Genomic DNA, 22,469 nt, shown 5'->3' with positions numbered 1-22,469 from the left:
GCAGGTGGTTTTTGAACAGGTGCCTTCCAGAGTGCTTCCTTGCCTTTGGGGCAGTCTGAGTGGGGTCCAGGGTTCTGATGCGATGCTGCCACTACATGCTGGGCCCATGCCATGCCAGAGTGCTTCCTTGCCTCTGGGGCAGTCTGAGTGGGGTCCTGGCTGGGCTCTGATGCTGCCACTACATGCTGGGCCCATGCCATGCCAGAGTGCTTCCTTGCCTCTGGGGCAGTCTGAGTGGGGTCCTGGCTGGGCTCTGATGCTGCCACTACATGCTGGGCCAATACACACGTATGATGATGATCATGATGTTCAGTCCATGAGGCTGCCATCAAGTGTTTGCTGCTGCTTGCTTGCCATGGCATTGGGCAGGCATAGTCACAGAGTGGGTGGGTTCAACCTCTGTGTTGGTGTGACTGGGTTCTGGTTTTGGTTGTGTGCAATTTAGAGTCACTACATAGGCTGCATTGAATTTGATGCTCCCCCCACAGGAGCATTACTTAAGAACCACCCCCTAGAACCCACACTTTGTGTTCAAGTTCACTAAATAAGGGTTTCCTCCTTTGATCTGCAGGTTCCCAAGCGTTGACTGCATCCCTCCCCCACCCCCGGTAGGTGCTGTGCCCTCCCCCCATCCACTCTCCCCCCCAAAAAAAGTTAAAAACTTGCCACCCACACCACAACTACTCCACCCATCTGCCCGTGCCACCCTCCCACACCGGGGTTCCACCCTTTAACCCCCTATTTTTCAAAAAAAAAAACCCTCCCAGGCCCATCTCCCCAATTGGCTTGGTGGTTGACTCCCAAAAGGACACCCTCCCCCTCACTTCGATTGGCTTCCCCCCCCCATATCAAAAAGTCTTCCTTTCCCCCCAATTGGCTTCCTTTTTTGAAAACAAACTCCCCCCCCGCCGCCTCCAAATCAGCTGCCTTTTTTTTTGCCCCTAAGCCCCTCCAAATTATTTTTTTTGACCCTGTCTGGCCTTCCTCCTAAAGTCTCCCTCCTTCTGACCTAGCAGCATGTCTGAGCGCCGTGTGGCGGGCAGGGCTTGCTCAAGGCTGGCAGGCAGAGGTGGGAGAGGCCAGGTGCGGGGTGCGCCTGCGGCACGGGGAGGGAGAGGACGCGGGGAGCCTGAGGACACCCCAGTTCTCCCCATTGGAGAATTCTTTGCTCCGGCCCCATCTTTGGTGCGCAGGATTCAGTTCCCCACGCCTGCTGCCGCCAATCGCGGCAGAGGCAGAGGCACCGTTAGGGCTGTGGCGGGTCCCTCCTCGCCGGCGGCACCAGGTGCTGCTGAGCTACCGCCAGTTGTTGAGGTGGAGGAGACTGTGGAGTTGGAAGAGCAGGTAGAGGGCGGTGAGGACCGTGCGGCTGGCAGCGATGCAGCCAGGTTCTCCCTCCCTCTGGGGCCCCTTCCCCCTATCCTTTCGCCGCTCAGTGGGCCCCCCCCTCGTGAAGCCCGACACTCTGGTGGGGAGCGGTCTGGCGAGGTGGTGGAGGAGAGGCCTGCCTCTCCGATGCCAGTTGAGCCGGGCCCTTCCTCCGCTGTTGAGGGCGGAAGGGGCGGGTTCGGTGGCAGCAGTGGGCAGGCAGCGGCGGCCGCCCCCCCCCCTAGGACTGCAGCCACCCTGCGAGAAATGGCCTAGGACGGCGCCCAGGGCGCAGGAGGCCAAGGGCAGTGGTGCATGGGTGCATTTTGAGGTCCCTGGAGACACCTTGAGAGTCACCACCCAGGTCTCAGGGGACAGGCTGGCAGCGCTAGTGCGCCTTGTGCATCTGCCACTAGGGCGGGCAGCGGCAGTGTGCCAGCCAGCAGGCAGGCTACACTGCCCGTCCAGCGGTGGACGCAGTCCTCGGGCAGCCAGCGTATTGTTCGCGTGGACCATCATCACCTCACCCGCCTCATAGGGGAGATGATTTCCACCGATGACCAGCCGTTTCAGGTGGTCGAGAACAATGGCTTCCGCCGGATTCTCCAATACCTGGCTCCCGAATATGTCATCCCCTCAAGGACCACGTTCAGCCGGAACGTGGTCCCCTCCCTGTACCGCCGGTGCAGGGAGCTCGTGTCGGCCGAGCTGCGTGCAGCTCCGGCCGGGACAAGCGTGCATTTCACGACTGACCTCTGGACCAGTGTCAGTGGGATGCACGCTTCTTTCCTGGCCCTCACTGCCCACTGGTGGGGACCGGAGAGTGAGGGGACCTCCGCGGGCGATGCTTCCGGGTCCGGCGCGGCTCCCGCTGCACTACGGCACAGGTGGGCCGTCCTGCACGTGGAGACGATGGACACGAGGCACACCGCGGAGGAGGTGGCGGCCGTACTCGACCGCCAGAAAGAGGAGTGGATTGGCGGGTGTCCACACCTCTCCCGCGGCTTCATTGTCACCGACAATGGAGCCAACGTTACCGCCGCTGTCGAGACAGTCATGGACTGTGTGAACATACGGTGTATGGCACACACGCTCCATCTGACCGTCAGGGACGCCCTTGGCCTTAAGGAACTGAAGGCGTCCCAGGAGAAGGGGGCCCGCCCCATCCCAGCTGCTGTTGCTGCCACGGCCACGCTTGTGGATAAGTCCCGCAAGCTGGCCGCCCACTTCCACCGCAGCGAGAAGTCCAGGAGACTGCTTCGCCAGAAGCAGGATGACCTTGGCCTTCCTTGCCATCTCATCCCTACGGATGTGGAGACGCGGTGGAACTCCACCTTCCTCCTGTTCCAGCGCCTGTTGGAGCAGGAGAGAGCCCTTGTCGCCCTGGCGAGGGACGAGTCCTTGGATGTCTGCGACTTCTCGAACGCAGAGTGGAAGCAGATGTCCGAGGCGGTGTCGGCACTCGAGCCCTTCCAGCTTGCCACGAAGGGCTTGTGTGGCGACACCACTCCCTTGAGCCAGGCGCTGCCCACAGCTGTTGGTCTCGAGAAGCTGATGGGTGGACTCCATATCTCTCTGACCACGCCAGAGGGTCGTGCTCTGGCTGGGAGGCTGAGGTCTGGGGTTGACAAGCGGCTCGTTGATGTGCTGGGAGACAGCGAGGAGTATGTCCTCGCTTGTCTCTGTCACCCAGCCCTCAAGGGCAATGCCGTGAGTGCCGACGACTTGCCCAGGTGGAAGGGCATCCTGGTAGAGAAGGTTAGGGAGGAGGAGGCCGCTAGGGCCCGCAGAGACCAGGGTGTTGGTAGTGGTGCGGGGGCAGCCCTCGCGGCCCAACCCGCACCCAGCAGCAGCATGGGCGGCCGTGTCAGCTTCCCCTTCCCCTCCCTCTTCCCAGTCCAGCAGCGCGGCATCCCAAGCGGCGCCATCGCAGCAGCCATTTGCTACCGACTCGAGATCCGCCCAGTGGTTTCAGCGGTTCTGCTATGGCGCCATGCCTGGTATGTGGGAGGCTCGACCTGCCAGGCCCCCCTCCAGTGCTGAGCAATGCGTTGCGCAGTACTTGGAGGAGCCTGTGGAGGGAGACGGCGTGGACTGCGCACAGTTCTGGGCGAGCCGCCGCCAAGTCTGGCCGGACCTGGCGGTGGTGGCTGTGCGCCTCCTCTCCTGCCCCCCAACCAGTGTCCAGAGCGAGCGGGTGTTTTCACGTGCCGGGGACGTGGTGACACCCTCTCGCTCCCGCTTGGACCCTGGTCTGGTGGAGCAGCTGGTGTTCCTTAAGGTGAACCTCCCCCTGTTGGGCTACCCCAAGCTGGAGTTTGAGCCGGGCGAGTGATTACCGTGGGTTGCCCCATGGTTGGTCACCTGCCTGGCTCGACCTCTGTGCTTATCCCTACCCTCCCCCCTTCCACCTCTAGCTGAGCTGACGTGACAGATGCTGAGCCGTGCCAGCCAGTCACAGCGTGTAGTGTGCCCACACAGAGATGCAGTTGTAGTAGTAGTTGTAGTGCTGCGACTGGCCAGATGTTTACAATGCCCACGCCCACCTAAAAAGAAACCCAATGCTGACCAGCACAGGCCCTTTATCTATCCACCTGTCAGCATTTGGGGACCTGGCGTGGGCACGGCACACCCCCCCAAAGTAGCACAGCCCACGGAGTACTAGACTTAGTGGCAGCGGCGGGTATACGTTCTAAAATGCAGTGTAGATATGTAAATACTGTATGTAAATAAACATGTAAATAATTTTTTCTTTAAAAACCCCATGTCAAAATCAAGCCTCAAAATTATGCAAAAGAAAGAAAACAAGGTGACAGAGGGAGAACAAAATGATGAATGCCAAATGAATTGATTTTATTGAAAATGTTACCAGAAATCATGTGTGGGGGGCTTGGTTTACATGGAGAAAATGATTGGGTGATTTTTTCAAATGAAACGAATGAATTATTATCATCTTATGTTCATCTTGATTGTGGTCACTGTTGATGTTGGCTGATGGCAAAAAACCCAAAACCATCAGAATAGCAATGAACTGGCTGCCAACACAACATATTGATTGATAACTGTGCAGGGGGGGAATTGGGTCTGTGTGTGTGTGTGTGTGGTGCAGGAGCAGTCTGTCTCTTCCTGTTGTGTGTCTGTCTGTCTGTCTGTCGGTGTGAATGGATGCCTAGCACTGTCTCTGTGTGTGGATGCTTTCTGTGTGTAGTGTGGTTTGTGTCTGTCTACATGTTTTTTTCCCTCCCCCCCATGCCTCCCTCCATCCTTCCCCTCTCATCCTCTCCCCTTCCTCTTCACCACCTTCCATCCTCCCTCCCTTCCAGCCCACCACCGCCTCACCTGCCCCCAACCCCGGTCTGGCAGATGATGAGAGTCTGGTCTCTCCCACCGAAGCACACACGTGAGCACGTGTGTGCACAAATATGTGGCTGACCAACTCTGAGCCGGACCCTCCCCCCTTCAATCCCCTCTACATCCCTCTCCCCCTCCCCTTTCCTCCCCCCTGCCTCCCTGCCTCCCTCCCTGCCTCCCTCCCCCCTCCTAGCTAGCAGCGCACACATACACACACAAAACACCTGTGGTGGCAAACACCACCAGCACACATGCACTCACACTGGTGCCACCACCTCTGCCTTGGGCCTCTGTGTCCTTGAGCAGATATGTGGTGGTGGACCAGAGAAGCATTTCTTTCCAGCAAGGCAAAAGGCATGCACTCACTGCACGCACACACACACACACACACACACACACACACACACACACGAAGAGGTGAAAAGACGAGAAGAGGCAACTTCTAGAACCAGCAGCAGCAGGTGAGTGTCGTGTAATTGTGTTGCTTCCCAAGGCCACTGCCCATGCTCAATGCTCAGTCTGCTGAAACTAAAGAACTAGCTACAATCACCCTTCCTCACACGCAGCTCAGCTCAGCTCAGCTCAGCTGCACAGCACACTGACTAACTAGACACTACAGCTGGTGGTAGAAAAAACAGAAGTCTAGATTCTAGAAGATGTCCTGGTGGATTTTAAACTTTCAAATCTGTGCCAGGATTGCCTCGCCCGCCTCCTCCTCCGCCTCCTCCTCCTCCTGCCTGTAATTGTGCCCTCTCCCCTTGCAGTTGCGCCGTCGTGATGGGTTGGTGATGTGCGTGCGCCGTCTACTTGTTAGCTCTCTCCTCCTCATGTTGGCTGGGCTTGCCAGGCACTGGCTGGCAGCAGCTGTTGGCTGTGTGCTAGGCTCAGGCTGTGGCACGCGTGACTGGACTGGGAATGTTATTGTAGCGGCAACACTGGTTGTGGTGGTAGCAGTAGTAGCTGTTGTTGTTGCTGGGCTGGTGGCTGCTGGCCTGTGCTGACTCTGCGCACTTGGTCTGGTCTGGTAATTTGGATGCAGATGTAGGGTGTGTGTGCATCATCCATGGGGAGCAGCAGAGCAGAGCAGAGCAGGTTGGCTGATTTCTGTCTGTCGGGCCTAGTCAGTGGCAGGCACTGAGTGAGGCGGTGGTTTCTTTGGGCGTCACATCACCCATCATGCAGAGCGGCAGGTCTGCTGCTCCGCCTCCTGCTTCTTCTCTGTGTGTGCTGCTCTTGTGCTTAGTGTGCTTCTCCGCTGCTGCTGCTGTGCTGGCAGGCAGCACAGCAGTGGCCTTTTTGTTAGATCAGAGAGTGGGTGTTGTCTCTCTGAGTGTCCTCCTCTTACTTGCTTGGATAGGAGTGGTGGTAGTAGGTAGGCATTAAGATGGACTGACTAGGTGTTACGTGTTAGGGCACCCAGAGAGAGGGGCCAAAAAGATGGGGTGGCAATTGTTGGGTTGCTCCTAGTATTATTGGTGAATTTTTGAAGAAAAATTTTTTTCCATTGGCTAGAATGGGGGTTTGGGGCTGCCCCAGACCCGCCTCTGTGGGGTGGCAGCACCGCCAAAGTGGGTCCGGGGCCATGGCAAAAATGCCCTCAGTCCCTCCCAGCAATCCCCGTAGAGATAGGAGTGATGGTTCTGTTGTTTTTCTGAGGTGTTCTGAGTGAGTGTGGTGTGGATTCTGTGATAGCAAATGAGAGTGGATTCATGGTGTCTCATTGGAAATCTCATTAGCTATCATAGAATCTACACTCAGAACACCTCAGAAAAACAACAGAACCATCACTCCTATCTCTACGGGGATTGCAGGGAGGGACTGAGGGCATTTTTGCCATGGCCCTGGACCCACTTTGGGGGTGCTGTCACCCCACAGAGGCGGGTCTGGGGCAGCCCCAAACCCCCATTCTAGCCAATGGGAAAAAAATTTTCTTCAAAAATTCACCAATAATACTAGGAGCAACCAATTGCCTTGGGATTTTTGGGGTGGAGGACACCCATGGGTGGCTACCACCCACCCCAGCTTTTTTGCCCCTAAGGGCTCCAGATTGTGAGTTATGGGCAAGAATTAATTTTTTTAAAAAAATTGTAAAAAATCAGAGGAAGGTCCAATCGACTTGAAATTTGGGGGGCAGGTAGAACACAATGTCCCCTTCAAAACCAGCCACTTTTTGTGATCCGAACCGGTTCGGTTCGGATCCGAACCGGTTCGAAACCGGACCGGATCGGGGGGGTGGTCCGGCAAAACCAAAACCGAACCTCCCCGGTCCGGTCCGGACCCGATTCGGACCCGAACCGAACCGGGAGAACCGGTTTTATGCACATCCCTACTGGCATGTGCGTTGTGTTGGTGGAGGGATGGACACCTCCATAATGCTTTCTGCCCATTCAGGACGCTTGGCTCTCGGTCCACCCTATCGCCTTATGCAGATCTGCAGGCTCAAGGATGGATGGGACAGGGGAGCCCACCTGCTCGCCAGACAATGCTGGAGTGGGGTATTGCCACTCCAGGTCACTGGATATGGTACATCTGTGCAAATGGACATGAGGTCAGGAAGGGGGCACGGTATTGTGGCAGCTTGCCCATGGTCCCCAAGACTAGAAATCTGCTAGGAATGTGCTCCTCGGGATAGCAGTCCCCAGGGCCACCAGCCAGAAACCGTCCTCACTCTATCCAGAGCACCCATGGCCTGACTCTCTCATGAGGGAGGTTTCAGGTGGAGAAGGGGATGTTTTGCCAGCTGGCATCATGGCAGATTTGTCCAGGTATTTGCCTCTTTCCTCTCCACTCTGATGGTCCCTCTCATGAGCTGTCTGGGGTGTCCCCGTGGCCTGTCTCTCTCATGCTTGGACACTGAGCTCTCAGTTGGCTGGCAGTTTCCTTGAAAAAGGATCTCAGTGGATCCAAGACTGTCCTCTTGGACAAAAATACAGAGGTATTTTTTTTCACACAACGCAACGGGGTAATGCTTGACTAAGAAGCAGAAGCATGCCGGTTCGAATCCCTGCTGGTATGTTTCCCAGACTGTATTGAGCCACAGCAATATAGGAATATGCTGAAAGGCATCATCTCCTACTTCGTGGGAGGAGGCAATGGTAAACCCCTCCTGTATTCTACCAAAGACAATCACAGGGCTCTGTGGGCAGAAGGAGTCAAAATCGACTTGATGGCACACTTTACAAGAGCCAGCATGGTGTAGTGGTTAGAGTGCTGGACTAAGACCAGGGAGACCTGAGTTCAAATCCCCATTCAGTCATGGTACTTGCTGGGTGACTCTGGGCCAGTCACTTCTCTCTCAGCCCAACCTACTTCATAGGGTTGTTGTCAGGAGAAACCTAAGTATGTAGTACACTGCTTTGGGCTCCTTGGAGGAAGAGTGGGATATAAAATGTAAAAAGTAAGAAATAAAATTAAATAATAATAATCAACTTGTGGAATTCTCTGCCACAAGATGTGGTGACAGTCAACAACCTGGATGGCTTTAAGAGGGGTTTGGATAACTTCATGGAGGAGAGGTCTATCAACAGTTACTAGTCGGAAGGCTATAGGCTACCCCGAGCCTCCAAGGCAGGATGCCTCTGAATACCAGTTGCAGGAGAGTAACAGCAGGAGAGAGGGCATGCCCTCAACTCCTACGGGTAGGCTTCCAGCGGCATCTGGTGGGCTACTGTGCGAAACAGGATACTGGACTAGAAGGGCCTCTTTGGGCTTCATCCAGCAGGGCTGTTCTTGTGTTCTTATGTGTTAACCATCAAATGTTAAGTCTGGAGCTTCTCTACCTGTTGAATGGCCAGCCTGCTGGGGTGGGAGAAAGAGGCACAAACAGACCTCCCAGAAGCAGAGGTAGCTGTGGTGCCACCCCCAGGTGTTAAAACGAGCTGCTCCTGCATCATAGTTAGTAGTCGTGCGCGTTGTACTTTTAAAAGTGCTCAAAGTGGTTTACATAGGAAAACATTTGAGGAAAGGGTTCCCTGTCCCCACAGGGCTCACAGGAAATGTGGTGACGTTTTGACTGCAAGAGCTAGCAGTGCGTGGGTGCTTCTTTGCCAGCATCATGGCTGCGATTTATGTTTAACTGCACATGACAGAAAAACCGGGCAGAGTTTTGGAAAAGTGACAGCAGCACTGCTTGCCCTAATCCTTGCTGCCAGTTGAGGCGGGCAGGGGGAGGAGCAGGAGGCTGCCTGGCTGCTAATAAGCATCCTCTGGGGCTGGGAGAAAGAGCAGCCTCAGCTCTGCAGCCATTGGGAGGGCTTCTTGCAAACGCTTCGCACAGAGAGCACAGTCTTGCCCCATCCTCCCTCCCTGCCTCCTTGGGCAAGTTCCCCACCTTGTTGCATCTGTTCTGCTAGGAGGATATAGGGAGGCAGCCGGAGTGGGCGCAGCACTGCCAAGCCTGCTTCATCATGCAGTCTGGGGGCCTCCTCCTCCTCCTCCTCCACTTCCTCCTGCTGGTGGGGATCCTCGCTGTCTCCACAGACCCTAGGGATGCTCTCCAAGGTAAGAGAGCCTTCCTCTCTCATGGCAGTAGCAGCAGGTGCCCCCTACTTCTTCCACGCCTTCCCTTTGCTGGCGAGCCGAGAGCGGGCGGTCAGGTCCCACCTGGCTTCCCTTCTCCCTGCCCTCCATTGGTCGGTGGCGAGTGCAGGTCCTCTGTCCTGGCTCTGCTGGAGCCCGGCGGCGCCCCCTGTGATGGAGAGAGAGGTCGCTGAGCAGGGTTGCCATATTCCTGTTCCCCAAATCCAGGAGCCATCAATTGCATACTATGGAAATTGCTCGTGACAGAGATCAAACACGCTAATTGATGCAATGGCTCCCGGCCTCCAGAAAGGCACTGCGGGCATGGTGCACTGAAGGCATTCTAGAGGCTGGGGCGCTCCATCCCACGGCCACTGTGGGAGCTCAGAATGCTGAACGGGGCTGCAGGCAGTCTGTGCTGCCACACGATTGGCTGGCCTGGTAAGGGGGCATGCTCATGCCCTCAGTTGCAGCCCGAGTAGAAAATCTGGGCTACCCAGCAGGGCAGTGCTGCTCATGAGAACAGCATTGGTGACTTTTAATGTTCAGCTTGGATACATTTTGGGAGGTATCTGATATACGGTATTCCCATGTTACCCTGACCCTTAGATTAACCCTACTGGCAGACCCCATCCCCACCTCCACCCCCCGGGATGCTCCAGAAGGACACAAATCCTCTTTGCATGTTATGTTCAGCACAGGGAAATCTGTGTACAGCGAATTTAGACATTAAGCCAGTTCAAGCGATTGCTCCTCATGAGAGAGGACAAGCGTTCTTTCTGTGCAGCTCTAGGATCTGTAGCCACTCCTGAGTTGGGGTCACGTGCAAGCAGAAACCTAGGGAGGAGGAGGGGAGAGGGATTGTCTGTGAGGCGGGAGCTGGACCGGTGCTGCTTGCACCCAGCACTGGAGCGAGGAAGGAGGAGAAGCCTCCCTCCACCGTTCACAATCACTCCCCCACCCCCAGGTTTTCACCAATACTTGACTGGGCATGCCTCTCACAGCTCCCAGACTGGTAGGGACACCTATCCAGACGAATGTGTGATGTCTGGACCGTGTTTGGAGCACTTGGGGAGTAGGTGGGAGCAGCCAGAGGAGTGCAGGTGTAGCTCTTTTTAGCCTTCCTGCCTGCTTCAAAGGAAGAGGGGCAACGCCCACCCCAGTCGCACTGCTGGGCTGCAGACAGGCCCCCTGCAGCTGATGCCAAGAACGGGCTGGCTTCCAAGGGCAGGGGAAGCAAGGGCAGAACTCCCTGCCACCCCTTTCCCTGTTCAATCATCCCACCACCGATGCCCAACCCTGCTCTTCTTGGGGCTCTTCTGCTCTCCTCAGGCAATGCAAAGGTTGCCAGGGAACGGCTTCCGAGCAAGCGGCCGGGCCCTCCTCACTTGCTCCAGGAGTACACAGGTGATAATGTGCTCTGCTAATGTGCAGGCAGACGTTTTCAGGAGCATGTGCACGTGGGCATGTGTGTGTGTGGCCAGTGTCAGTGAGGCTTCAAGACATGTGCTCAAGAGCAGTCTTGCCAGGTATCCTTGTCCCAGGCAGGCTTTCTTCTGGTTCCTGGTCTTGCTGCCTCCAGGGAGGGGACAGAGGCCATGTGGTGAAATGCCCTCCTGCTCAGAGCACAGCTGCTCCTCGGCAGCTGCCTTGTTATGGCTCCTGTCAAAGGCACATTCCCCTCCCTTCCAGGAGCCTGGCAGCCTCTCCTCATCCCCTCCCACGTACAGGCTGTCGATCGGCCTGTCCCTCGTTCCAGAGCCTGCTACAACAGGAGTGCTGGCCAAACTCAGGCTCTCCAGCTGCCGCAGGGCTACAACTCCCATCATCCCCAGCAGTAACTTATTGCAGCTGGGGATGATGGGAGTGGTAGTCCAGTGGCAGCTAGAGAGCCTTAGCTTGGCCACCCAATGCTCCCAATTTAGCAAGGAAGTCATCGCTGTCATGGTTTCCTCCACTCAGTGTCTCTTAACTTCTCGGATTGTCAAATGCACAGTGGAGAAAGGGAGACGGGAAGAATGGTGCTGGCTTCTCCTGCCCTCCAGCCTTTCCACCTGCACTGCATTCCTCAACCATGCCTTTTGGAACGTGTTACGTAGGGCTGTGCAGATCAATTCGGGTACAAAAGGATTTGGACCCGAATCTACCTGTTTGGGCTGGTTTGTGGACAAAAGAAATCGCCCCTGTGCTAGCTGGCCAGATTCGGGTCCAAAACAAACCACCCAGCTTTTGGACCTGAAAAATCCGTAAATTCCGATCTCCATTTCGTGGCCATCTCTCTTGCCGACTCCTTTTTGTGTCCAGAATTTTTCAAAGAAAACTCCCGCCCTCTCAAGCTTCAGATTGGTGACTGACAGTGTGCAATGACTGGCTGGCAATTCCCCCTTGGTTCCAGCTTGGCTCATTTCCATTCATATCTTGTGCTGCCAGGGGCGACTGACCCGACATTGGCTAGGGGAAGAGTCAAAGAATGTACAAGGGTGGGAAAGAGGTCGAATGAGAGATTTTCCAATGGACTTAAGGAGGCAGGCAAACACCTTTCTCCCTTTCTGCCTCTTGGGAGGAGAGAGAGAGAGAGCGCACGCCAGAGGAGCTTTGCTTTGCCTTGTCTGCTGCCTGCTGTGGATTCTCTGCTTTTAGTTCCTGCTTTTCTGTTTGAGGAAAAGAGAAGGTAATGTTTTTCACCCCCTTCCTGCCTCTGAGGAAATCACTGCCTGTGCCTGCTGTCTGTGCGAATCGATTTGGATACAAAATGATTTGTACCCAAATCTACCTGTTTCAGGAGATTTGTGGACAAAACAAATCTCCCCTGTTCTAACTGGCCCGATTCGGACTGGAAACAAATTGGGGCTGATTTGTTTAGGTTGCAAATCAGAACGAAAAAATCGATTCATGCACATCTCTGTTGTCAAGCACCTCTGGCCAAATGTTCAAAGTGGCCCTACATGAAAGGTATAGAGCACCATGATTCCTTCGGCACATTTACAGCCCAATCCCATCTCAATGCTAGCAACCCTGGATGTGCCTTTCCCAGTTGACTGATGTTTCCAGGGAGCTTTTAGGCTGATGCAGCAGATTCGGAAATGGGAGGGCTGATGGTCCGAGCCTTTGACGATGAGCCTGTCTGACTCTTTGCTCCCCAGCGCGCTGTTACGAACCAAATGAAATTGGTCCATGTGGTGCATATCTGCCCCGCTTCTTCTACAACCAAACCACGGGGCATTGTGAGCCTTTTTTCTACGGTGGCTGCGAGGGAAATGGAAACAGGTTTCCCACTCTTGAGGAGTGCCAGGAGATCTGCCGAAAAGGAGGTGGAGGTGAGCCATCATGCTGAGGTTTCCCCATGGAGTCAAGAAGGAGACCTGGGCCTTGCCTGGCCGCTGGACAAGTGTGTTCCCTAATAGGGAGGGTCCCGGTGAGTCTCAGAGCCTCCTTCAAGGCTCCAGGCCCCGGAGGCCTGGCCTTCTCCCTTGAGGGGTTCTATTGCCTCCTGCAGGCCACTGCAGTGCTGGGAAGCGCCTGAGTCTGCAATGGTCCTGTCCCCAGCTGGCTTTGGATACAGAATGATTTGTACCCGAATCTATCTGTTTCAGGAGATTTGTGGACAAAAAAAAAAACACTCCTGTGCAAGCTGGTCAGATTCAGACTGAAAACAAATTGGGGCTGATTCAATTAGGTTGCAAACAAATGGAAAAAATCGAACCATGCACATCTCTATTTATTTTATTTATTATTTATTATTAAAACTTTTATACACTAAAACAACATTAAAATCAATTAATAATTAATACAAAAATTATAAAACATAAAACAATGATTAACAATTAAAATCATCATAAAACAATTAAACAATCAGAACAATTTAAAAACAAGTTTTAAAATGCTGAGAAAGCCTGGCTGAAGAGATGTGTTTTCAGGTGTTTTCTGAAAATTGCCAGAGATGGAGAGGATCGTACCTCAGCAAGGAGCGCATTCCACAATCTCGGGGCAGCAGCCTAGAAGGCCCGTCTCTGTGTAGCCACCAAACGAGTTGGTGGAAACTGGAGATGGACCTCCTCAGACGACCTCAATGGGCGGTGTGGCTCATAATGAAGAAGAGGCTCTCTTAAATACCCAGGGCCTAAGCCGTTTAGGGCTTTATAAGTTATAACTAGCACTTTGTATTTTGCCCGGAAACCTAGTGGCAGCCAGTGTAACTCCATCAACAAGGGAGTAATGTGGTCTCTCCAAGATGACCCAGAGACCAACCTGGCTGCCGCATTCTGAACCAACTGAAGTTTCCGTACTACATACAAAGGCAGCCCCACGTAGAGCGCATTACAGAAGTCCAGTCTGGAGGTTACCAACAAATGTACCACTGTTTTCAGGTCACTGATCTTGAGAAATGGGAACAGCTGGCGTATCAGCCAAAGCTGATAGAAGGCATCCCTGGCCACCGCCTCAACCTTAGAAACCAAGGAGAGATGTTGATCCAGAAATACTCCCAGACTGCGAACCTGTTCCTTTTGGGGAAGTGTGACCCCGTCTAGAACAGGCAGATCAACATCGTCTCTAGAGTTCCGACCCCGCACAATAAGTACCTCCGTCTTATCTGGATTCAGCTTCAGTTCATTCTCCCTCATTCAGCCCATTACTGCTTCCAGGCAGGCATTTAGGGAGGGTATGCCAACTCCTGAAGAAGTTGACATGGAGAAGTAGATCTGGGTGTCATCAGCATACTGGTAACACCCAGCTCCAAATCCCCTGATGATCTCTCCCAGCGGTTTCATGTAGATATTAAAAAGCATTGGAGAGAGTATGGAGCCTTGAGGGACACCATACTTAAGCTCAGATTTTGAAGAGCAACAATCTCCAATCGACACCATCTGGAATCTGTCCGAGAGGTAGGAGCGGAACCACTGTAAAACAGTGCCTCCCACCCCCAACCCCCTCAGACGTTCCAGAAGGATACTATGGTCGATAGTATCGAAAGTTGCCGAGAGATCCAAGAGGACGAACAGAGTCACACTTCCTCTGTCCATTGCCAATTGGAGATCATCCATCAGGCTGACCAAGGCAGCCTCCACCCTATAGCCTGCTCGAAAATCAGTTTGAAATGGGTCTAGATAATCAGTTTCCTCCAAGACCGCCTGGAGCTGAGAGGCCACCACCCTCTCAATTACCTTGCCCAGCCATGAAAGATTGGAAACTGGCCTATAATTGCTCAACTCTGAGGGAACTAACGCAGGCTTCTTTAGAAGAGGTCTAATAATTGCCTCCTTAAGACAAGGAGGCATCCTGCCCTCCCTCAGAGAAGCATTTATTATTTCTACCAGGCCGCCTACAACAGCCTCCCTGCTAGATAGAACAAGCCATGTTGGACAAGGATCAAGAGGACAAGTGGTAGGCCTCACCGCTCCAAGCAGCTTGTCCACATCAGGAGTCACAAACTGAAATTGATCCAGCCGAATCGTATAAGAGGAGTTGTCGGACACCTCCAGTTCAGACATCAAATTAATTGTGGAGTCTCCATCTAGGTCGGCCAGAATCTGAGAGATTTCGTCTGTGAAAAATTCATTAAACACACCACAGCGGGTAACTGATGCCTCCAAATTCTGGTTCAAGGGAGAGGGAGCAGATACTAGTCCCCTGAAAACCCTGAACAACTCCGCCGGATGTGAACTCGCAGAGGCAATACGGGCAGAAGAGAATTGCTTCTTTGCCGCACGTATCGCCTGAGCATAGATCTTTAAATGTGCTCCATGTTGTAATCTGTTGAATTTGAGTCGAGTTTTTCTCCACTTGCGCTCCAGTTGCCTACCTTGCCGCTTCAGCCCCCGTAGATCTTCCGTATACCAAGGGGCCAATTTTGAAGCAGGTCAGAGGGGACGCTTAGGAGCAATCGTGTCTACTGCCTTGGTGAGCAAGTTGTTCCAGTTCTCAACCAGGGCATCAACAAGATCACCAGCAGAGCCAATATTAAATCCCTCCAAGGCTTCTTGGAATCCTACCGGATCCAGTAACCTCTTCGGGCGGACCATTCTAATAGGCCCCTCACCCCTGCAGAGGTTGAAATTGGTTGTAAGTCCAACCTTAACCAGATGGTGGTCCGTCCATGACAACGGGGAGATCGCAGGAGTCACCATCCATGGAACACCACCCTGATCAGAATAAAAGACCAAATCAAGCGTGTGACCTGCAATATGCGTCGATCCAGAAACCGCTTGGGATAGGCCCATAGCCGTCATATCCGCTATGAACTCCTGAGCTGTCCCAGACAAATTGGTCCCAAAATGAACATTGAAGTCCCCCAGCACCAAAAGTCTGGGAGACTCCAACGCAAGTTCTGCGACCAAGTCCATGACCTCAGTAAGGGATTCCGTTGGGCAGCGGGGCGATCGGTAGACCAACAGAAGTCCCAATCTATCCCTGGTCCCCAAACTCAAGTACACACATTCGATATGGTCCGATACCCTAACAGGGACCCTGGTAAGGGAGATGTTATCCTTATAGACCAAAGCCACTCCACCTCCCTGCCCACGTCCTTTCACCTGCTCCTCTACAGAATATCCTGGCGGGAGAAGCTGGGACCAAACTGGACCACTAGCCTCCCCCAACCAAGTCTCAGTAATACACATCAGGTCGATCCCTTCATCCATGATCAAATCATGGATGAGTTCTGATTTATTTTGGACCGATCTGGCATTGCAGAGGAGCAAGGTAAGGTTATGTGGGATGTTGGCAGTGCTCCCCAAGTTCAAAGAGCTGGCAGGACAGCCGGAAAGGGGGACAGCTATCAGATTTCTGACCACCCTTCCCCTGGAACAGCCTGCTGACCTGCGAGCGTTTCTTCTTGTATTCCCCACCACCACAGGAATAGCTGCCCCACCTTCAACGAAGGCACTCCCTGGCTCCCCATCTCCAGACAAACCCACACACATTACAACTTCAACCCAACCTCAGCACAGCTTAAAACTGATTGAACAGAAGCCCCACTATTGAATGCCTCCCTCTATACAAATGGTTGGACAGAGTGACCAGCCCTCGCCCTCGTTTCTCCCCCGAAGTGGCTCCCCCAAAGGGGCAACCCCCTTTGGTGTCACCCCTGCCGCCACTGGCAGTCTTCCTATATAAGCTGAACAATAGGCTCCGCACGTGGAACCAGGAAAAACTGCCCACTCACCCTTACAGCCCCAGTCCTGCAAAGACTCTCTGCAAGCAGTCCTGGGGGGAGGCAGATGGCAACCAGGGAGGGCAGAAGAAAAGAGGCAAGAACCCCAGTCTCACACCCTGGGGGAGATGGAATCCTCTTCTCCTCTTCTCCAGCATTTTATTTTATTTTATTTTATTTTATTTTATTTTATTTATTTTTTTATTTGATTTTTATACTGCCCTTCCGAAATGGCTCAGGGCGGTTTACAATTAAACAGGGCAGTTTACAATTATTGTCAAGCACCTCTAGCCAAATGTTCAATGTGGTCATAAGAACATAACATAAGAACATAAGAAGAGTCCTGCTGGATCAGGCCCAAGGCCCATCTAGTCCTGCATCCTGTTTCTCACAGTGGCCCACCAGATGCTGCTGGAAGCCACAGGCAGGAGTTGAGGGCATGCCCTCTCTCCTGCTGTAACTCCCCTGCAACTGGTGCTCAGAGCCAACTAGCCTTTGAGACTGTAGGTGGCCCACAGCCCTCTGACTTGTAGCCATTGATGGACCTCTCCTCCATTAAGTTATCCAAACTCCTCTTAAAGCCATCCAGGTTGTTGGCTGTCACCACGTCCTGTGGCAGAGAGTTCCACAAGTGGATCATGCGTTGTGTGAAAAAGTACTTCCGTTTGTTGGTCCTAGACCTCCTGGCAATCAATTTCATGGAGTGACCCCTGGTTCTAGTGTTGTGTGAGAGGTAAAAGAATGTCTCTCTCTCCAATTTCTCCAAACCATGCATGATTTTATAGACCTCTATCAGGTCTCCCCGCAGTCATCTTTTTTCTAAACTAAAAAGCCCCAGGTGTTGTAGTCTTGCCTTATAAGAAAGGTGCTCTAGGCCCCTGATCATCTTGGTTGCCCTCTTCTGCACCTTTTCCAGTTCTACAATGTCCTTTTTACACAGTACTCCAAGTGTGGTCGCACCATAGTTTTGTATAAGGGCATTATAATATTAGAGGTTTTATTTTCAATCCCCTTTCTAATGATCCCTAGCATTGAATACTACATGAAAGGTATCGAGCACCATGATTCCACCCGCACATTTACTGCCCAATCCCACCCCATTGCTAGCAACCCTGGATGTGCCTTTCCCAGTGGGCTGATGTTTCCAGGGAGCTTTTAGGCTGATGCAGCAGATTCGGAAATGGGAGGGCTGATGGTCCGAGCCTTTGACGATGAGCCTGTCTGACTCTTTGCTCCCCAGCACGCTGCTACGAACCAAATGAAATTGGTCGATGTGCTGCATATCTGCCCCGCTTCTTCTACAACCAAACCACGGGGCATTGTGAGCCTTTTTTCTATGGCGGCTGCCAGGGAAATGGAAACAGGTTTCGCACTCTCGAGAAGTGCCAGGAGATCTGCCAAAGAGGAGATGGAGGTGAGCCATCATGCTGAGGTTTCCCCATGGAGTCAAGCACGAGGCATGGGCCTTGCCTGGCCGCTGGACAAGTGTGGGCCCTCAGAGGGAGGGGGCCAGTGAGTCTCAGAGCCTCCTTCAAGGCTCCAGGCCCCGGAGACCTGGCCTGCTCCCTCGAGGGCTTCTATTGCCTCCTGCAGGCCACTGCAGTGCTGGGAAGGGTCTGAGTCTGCACTATTCCTGTCCCCAGCTGGCTTTGGGATGGGGCTGGGCAATGCATAACTGCCAATGGGGGAAAGGGCCTGCCTTATACAGAGGTACCTTTTGTGGTCCTGGCTGTTTGCTTCAGTATTGGGCAGAACTTGAGAGCAGAAGCTGCTGCCTGGGTCAGTCCATCACATGGCTGGGAGTCCCAGGGCTGGGAGGAGAGGGGAGCTGATCTTGTGGTAGCAAACCTGACTGTTCCCCTTAGCTAAGCAGGGTCCACCCTGGTTGCATTTGAATGGGAGACTTGATCTGTGAGCACTGTAAGATATTCTCTCTAGGGGATGGAGCTGCTCTCAGAAGAGCAGAAGGTTCCAAGTAGGGATGTGCGAAACATTTTGGGTAAAAAACGTTTTGTACTCGAAATGGGCTGTTTGGGGTGTTTTGAAAACAAAACAAAACAAAACACCCATTTTCCAAATCCAAAAGTTTTATACACAAAACAAAACTTCCCTGTTTGGGCTACAAAATGTTTGGTTTTTTGGACCTCCATTTTGTGGTGATCTCTGCTTCAGTTTCCATTTTGTGTTTGATGTCTCTCTGAATTTCCTGCCCTTCCTGCCTTCTGATCGGTGACCTAAAGCATGGGCTGTATCACCTGTATCAGCCCTTAAAAGAACCCCAAAGATGCTTTTTTTAGCCTGGCATTTAGTAATCTTGGAATGTTTTAAATTGTTTTAAATCATTGTGGTTTAAATAGTTTGTTTTATTTTGTTGTATTTTTATTGTATTTATTGTTGTGCACTGCCTAGAGCTTTGGAGATATATTCAATCAATTAATCAATTGCTGCTGGAAGTCTACAGGCATAAGCTGAGGGCATGCCCTCTCTCCTGCTCTTATTCCCCTGCAACTGATACTCAGAGGCATTCTGCCTTGGAGGCAGGAGGTGGCCTACAGCCCTCCGACTAGTAGCCGAATATAGAACAGTCCTCCATGAAGTTATCCAAACCACTCTTAAAGCCATCTAAGTTGTTGGCTGTCACCACATGTTGTGGCAGAGAATTCCACAAGTTGATTATGCATTGTGTGAAAAAGTACCTCTGTCTGTTGGTCCAAGATTTCCTGGCAATCATTTTCATGGGATGACCCCTGGTTCTAGTGTGAGGGGAGAGGGAGAATAATTTCTTTCTATCCACTTTCTCTACTCCATGCATTTCTTTATAGACCTCTATCATGTCTCCCCCAGTCATTTTTTTTCTAAACTAAATAGCCCCAGGTGTTGTAGCCTTGCCTCATAAGGAAGGTGCTCTAGGACCCTGATCATCTTGGTTGCTCTCTTCTGCACCTTTTCCAGTTCTACAATGTCCTTTTTAAGATGTGGTGACCAGAATTGTATGCAGTGCTCCAGGTGTGGCCGCACCATCATTTTGTATACAGGCATTATAATATTAGCCTTTTTATTTTCAGTCCCTTTCCTAATGATGGAATTAGCCTTTTCCACAGCTGGGGCACATTGAGTTGACACTTTCAATGAGCCGTCCACTACAAACCCAAGATCCCTTTCCTGGGCAGTCATGGGCAGCTCAGATTCCATCAGCATATACTTGAAGTTGAGGTTTTTCTTCCCAATGTGCATCACTTTACACTTGCCAACATTCGACCACATTTGCAACTTTGTCGCTCACTTACCCAGTTTGGAGAGATCCTTTTGGAGCTCCCCACAATCCGCTTTGGATTTCACTACCAAAAAGAGTTTGGTATCATCTGCAAATTTGCTCCCCCCCACTTACCCCTTCTTCTAGCTCATTTATGAATACACTAAAAAGAACCCGTCCCAGTACAGATCCCTGGGGGACCCCACTTCTGACTTCCCTCCCTTGTGAAAACTCTCCGTTTATACCTATCCTCTGTTTCCTGTCTTTCAACCAGTTAGCAATCCACACATGTACTTGGCCCCTTTTTTATCCCTTGACTGCTAAGTTTCCTCGGGAGTCTTTGACGAGGAACTTTGTCAAAATCTTTTTGGGAGTCGTGGTATACTATGTCAACTGGATCACCTTGATCCACACACTCGTTGACACTCTCAAAGAACTCCAAAAGGTTGGTGAGGCAAGATTTACCTTTGCGGAAGCCATGCTGGCTCACTCCCAGCAGGGCCTGTTCTTCTATGTGCTTTACAATTTTATCCTTGAGGATGCTTTCCATCAATTTGCCTGGAACGGACCTTAAGCTAACCCGCCTGTAATTTCCCTGATTGCCCCTGGACCCCTTTCTGAAAATCAGTTTTACATTTGCTACTTTCCAGTCCTCCAGTACAGAGCCTGATTGTAGGAATAAGTTAGATATTTTAGCAAGGAGGTTGGCAATTTCACAAAAGGCCTCCAAATCCCCATGGCTCGGGCTCCAGAGGAGCCCAGAGCGAACTCCCCGCACCCAAACCCGGGCTGCCAAGAGCCTGGGTGAACTCTGCGCCAGTTATTGCAGGAAGCACTGACTGCTCAACAGAACGTTTTTCCCTTTCTGGAGGGAGAGAAAAGGGAAAACATCCTATCGGGCAGCCAACCTTTCCTGAAATGATGAAATGATCTCGGCAGCCCAGGCCACACCCCCTTTGTGTGTGATGTCACATGCAAAGGGGGCGTGGCTTGGGCTGCCGAGAGCCCGAACGAGCTCTCAGCTCATCATTTTCGGCAGCATCGGCTGCCTGATAGGACATTTTCGCCGTTCTCTTCCTCGGGAGAAGGAGCGGAAGGGAAAAACATTATTTCAGGCAGTGGCACTACCTGAAATAACTGGGCTCTCAGCTGCTTTGGTGTGGGAGGGGGGAGTTTGCTCTGGGCTCCTCAGGAGCCCAAGCCATACCCCCAAGTGTGTGATTTCTCACACAGAGGAATATTTGGAGGGGGCTGCAACGCGTGGCTGGACCCAAGCCCCTGCTCGGCTGGCTCTGCACCTGTGTGAACCCCCTTCTTTTCCTTTCACAGAAAACCCATGAGAGCGATGCAGAGTCTGCAGCCCCAGCAATACATGTTTGATCCTGCTTCCTGTGGCTTTAACCCCTTGTCCTGCTTAAAATGGTAATCGGCTGCATCCATCTCTCTTCAGACCACATGGACCTGATCCAGCACTCTGTCAACACAGCCGCTTTCCCACACTGCAATAAAAATTCTTGATTGCCTACATGTTGCAGCATATTGTTCTTGTGCACTGGACTGAGTCCCCCAAAGACTCCTCATGCTCGGAAGGCCGAAGCACTTTCCAGATTATACGCTACAACTGTGGTAGTTTACCTTGGCTTGGCAGGGTCGTAGTGAAACTGTAAATAGAGTGTTGCGCAAAGCCACCAGTAGGGGGAGCAGTCTTTCCTAGCTTATGCAAACCATCCTACAATTTAAAAATACAGCTCCCCCATGCCCAACGTGGTAGTACTGTAATGCAAACATAAAACTGGAAAGAAAGCATTGGAAATGTGAACAGCATCTTACTGACAGCACAGGGACTGCGATATTGGAACACAGACAGTATGAAAGCACACTTAACTGCCAGGTGACACTGCTGTAGCGTGTAATCTGGAATGTGCCCTGTCCCACCAAATCTTCCAGAGGGGACAGGAGATTCAGGGAGTGATTGTGGCCTCATTGGGGTGTAGCTAGGGACAATGGGGCCTGTGTTCTCACCATTCCCCGCTTGCTCCTCGGAGTGAGAGAGATAATGAAGGAAATAGGGAGGGGTGGAGCCTGGGGGCTCTCCCAAATTGGGTGCCCCAGGTGCTTTGAACCCATCCACTCAATCATAGCTATACCCCTGGGCCTCATAGCATTTCTCAAAGTGGTGTTCCACTATTGATTATTCAAACCATCAGGATGCAGGGTTGTGAGCTGGTATGAAGAGATCAGAGTCCAGCCAAGCAGGGGACCAGGGGCTTTCCAGTTGTGGGTTCACTGCATGCTTTTAAAAAACCTTCCTAGTGGTTACTTATGGGCTCTTGCACACCATCCAGACGTTTGCATGGAATGTCCGAGATCTCGTGCTCCCTCCATGACTCCAGCCACATGCTGAGCACGGCCCTTGCACTAGTCTTATTGTGCCACCTGTTGGCCAACTCTTGTGAATGCATCTTATTCACTCATTGGAAGTGAAAAGGGACAGGCTCACAACTGCTGGCCAGCAAGGAGCACTCTGTGGAAATACCTAAAGGACCATGCTCAGTGTGTGGTCTGACTACACACTATGAGACCTATCAAATACTATGTGGACATCTGGATGGCCTGTGAGGGCCTGCGGGTAACCATTGCAGAAGCCTTTAAAAAGCACATCAGAAACTCCCATCTGGAAAAGCCCCAGGAGAAGCACAAGCTTACAGCAGCTGATGTGCACAGAACGAACCTTGTGCAGTAAACACTTAACATGATGCTTGCATGGGGGGAAAGGATCCTTACACTGCTTTGGCCACCACCCCGCCTTCATGAGTGATAGAGTTCCAG

General features: G+C 52.4%; 1 protein-coding gene across 1 annotated transcript; it reads left to right on the top strand.

Annotated features, from left to right (window-relative positions):
• The first annotated feature begins 9,013 nt into the window (after window positions 1-9,013).
• On the top strand, window positions 9,014-21,069 carry LOC128322497 (tauPI-stichotoxin-Hcr2d-like). The gene is made up of 3 exons (XM_053243853.1): window positions 9,014-9,219; window positions 17,628-17,801; window positions 20,970-21,069. Exons 1-3 carry the CDS (start codon window positions 9,126-9,128, stop codon window positions 20,978-20,980), a joined length of 279 nt encoding a protein of 92 aa, XP_053099828.1. The 5' UTR covers window positions 9,014-9,125; the 3' UTR covers window positions 20,981-21,069.
• Window positions 21,070-22,469: the final 1,400 nt, after the last annotated feature.

The sequence above is a fragment of the Hemicordylus capensis genome, chromosome 4 (genome assembly GCF_027244095.1).
Source record: "Hemicordylus capensis ecotype Gifberg chromosome 4, rHemCap1.1.pri, whole genome shotgun sequence".
NCBI lineage: Eukaryota > Metazoa > Chordata > Lepidosauria > Squamata > Cordylidae > Hemicordylus > Hemicordylus capensis.
This window is presented reverse-complemented; position numbering and strand designations above follow the sequence as displayed.